This window comes from Plasmodium gonderi (genome assembly GCF_002157705.1).
Source record: "Plasmodium gonderi DNA, contig: Chr13, whole genome shotgun sequence".
NCBI classification, from domain to species: domain Eukaryota; phylum Apicomplexa; class Aconoidasida; order Haemosporida; family Plasmodiidae; genus Plasmodium; species Plasmodium gonderi.
In genome coordinates this window covers 1891615-1893326 of record NW_021628938.1, presented here as the reverse complement: position 1 = coordinate 1893326, position 1712 = coordinate 1891615, and the positions used below count along the sequence as shown (strand labels likewise).

General features: G+C 32.4%; 1 protein-coding gene across 1 annotated transcript; it reads right to left on the bottom strand.

Moving 5' to 3' along the window:
* Nucleotides 1-267: 267 nt before the first annotated feature.
* On the bottom strand, nt 268-1410 carry PGO_133460 (hypothetical protein, conserved; the record flags this gene model as incomplete). The annotated part of the gene is made up of 1 exon (XM_028689862.1): nt 268-1410. The coding sequence occupies one exon, from the start codon at nt 1408-1410 to the stop codon at nt 268-270; it is 1143 nt and encodes a 380-aa protein (XP_028545663.1).
* Between the last annotated feature and the right edge of the window lie 302 nt (nt 1411-1712).

Here is a 1712-nt window from a genome sequence, read left to right as displayed (position 1 = left end):
AATGATCCTTCTTTACTTGTTTTGTGTAGTGTTTAGGGATACTATAATAATTGCTAATGTGTAATGAGATCTGAAAGTAGTACTTTCAATTGATAACCATACAAACTGCTGGACTACTCGCGTAGTTCTAAAAAAAATTATATAATTTTCCAAATCTCCTAGGTCATCACATACACACCACAAACACTATATCTCTCTTTCTCTATCCCCTTTTTGTACACAAATTTACCACTTCTCCCTGTATGTACCATCCCCCATTGCTCCAATTTAATAAACATCTGGAGATAATATAGAAAACTTTTTTTTATTCGGATTGTTAATATCATAAAAGTACTGGTGTACCTTTGCTTTAATTTGATTTAATTCATCATTCTTTTTTTTTAATTCACATTTTTGTGTACCCACTAATTTTTGTAATTGGATAATTTTTTTATACTGTGTTTTAACTGCACTTATTAAGACCTTTTTTTCTTTCTGCAAGGTATCCAAGTTTATTTTATAAGTATTTTGAAATTTGTCATAATCATCTTTACACATAAAATTATTTAATATAAATTCACTTAACACTGGGATCATAATTTTTTTAGCTTGGTTAATTTCGGTACATGAGCGTATGCTTTCCAAGATGTTATCAATGCATAGTTCAAATTGCTTCGATAAAAGTTTTTTATTTTCTTCTCTACACGCTAATGATTCCCTTATGGAATCATTTCTTGTCATATTGTTATTTGGATGACTTTTCAAAATGTCCAGGTTTTCGCAATAGTGGTCATCATATACTGGGTGGCAATCATTTATCTTGTTGTTGTTGTCTGTGTAGTTGTTACTGGTGCAACAATTTGAGACAGCATTCAAGCAGCTCGACGAACTTCCACCTAAACAGTTGGCCGAACTTCCACCTAAACAGCTAGCCGAACTTCCACCTAAACAGCTAGCCGAATCATCCCCTAAACTGTTAGCAGAATCTTCACCTAAACAATTAGCCGAATGTCCCTCTAAACAGCTATCAGAACCACCACCCAAAGAACTATCAGAACCCCTATCTGTGTCACTACATACACCAATTTTTACTTCCTCACTGTTGTTGCAAGTGGCATCTTGCGAATGTAGTGTTAATGAATGATCTTCATCTTGCTTACTCACATTGCCATACTGTTCATGCTTTCCTGTGCTGGTATTATTACAAGTGTCTTGAATTTTTATTCTCTTTATTATTTTCTTTATCTCACAATTATTTATTATTGTATCATCGTTAATAAATTGAACGGTTCTCTTTCTTCCATGCTTGAATCCATATATGTCTTTTATTATATGGTTTATATCTACATTAATACTATCACATGTACAGTTGTTCTTTTTTCTCTTTTTCATTAAGCATCTATTATCTACTCCTATGGCAGCCGCTGACATTGTAATCTTTGCTTGTAATACTGAGATATTTTGTTGCGTATGTTAATCAATTATTGAAATCTCGCTTCTGCACTTTCGATACCATAGAACAGTTCTTTCTCTCAAAAATGGTTCAAAAAAAAAAATGGCTGAACCTTTTTCCTGGGAGTGATATTTTGTGTCTTCCCCTCTGATTGTCTTATATACATGCATATACACATGTATGATAGGGAAAAAAATAGGAAAAAATTCACTACAAATATAAAAATTATACTTGGTGTATTTTACTTACATAGAACAAAAAACCTACATATATCAAGGGG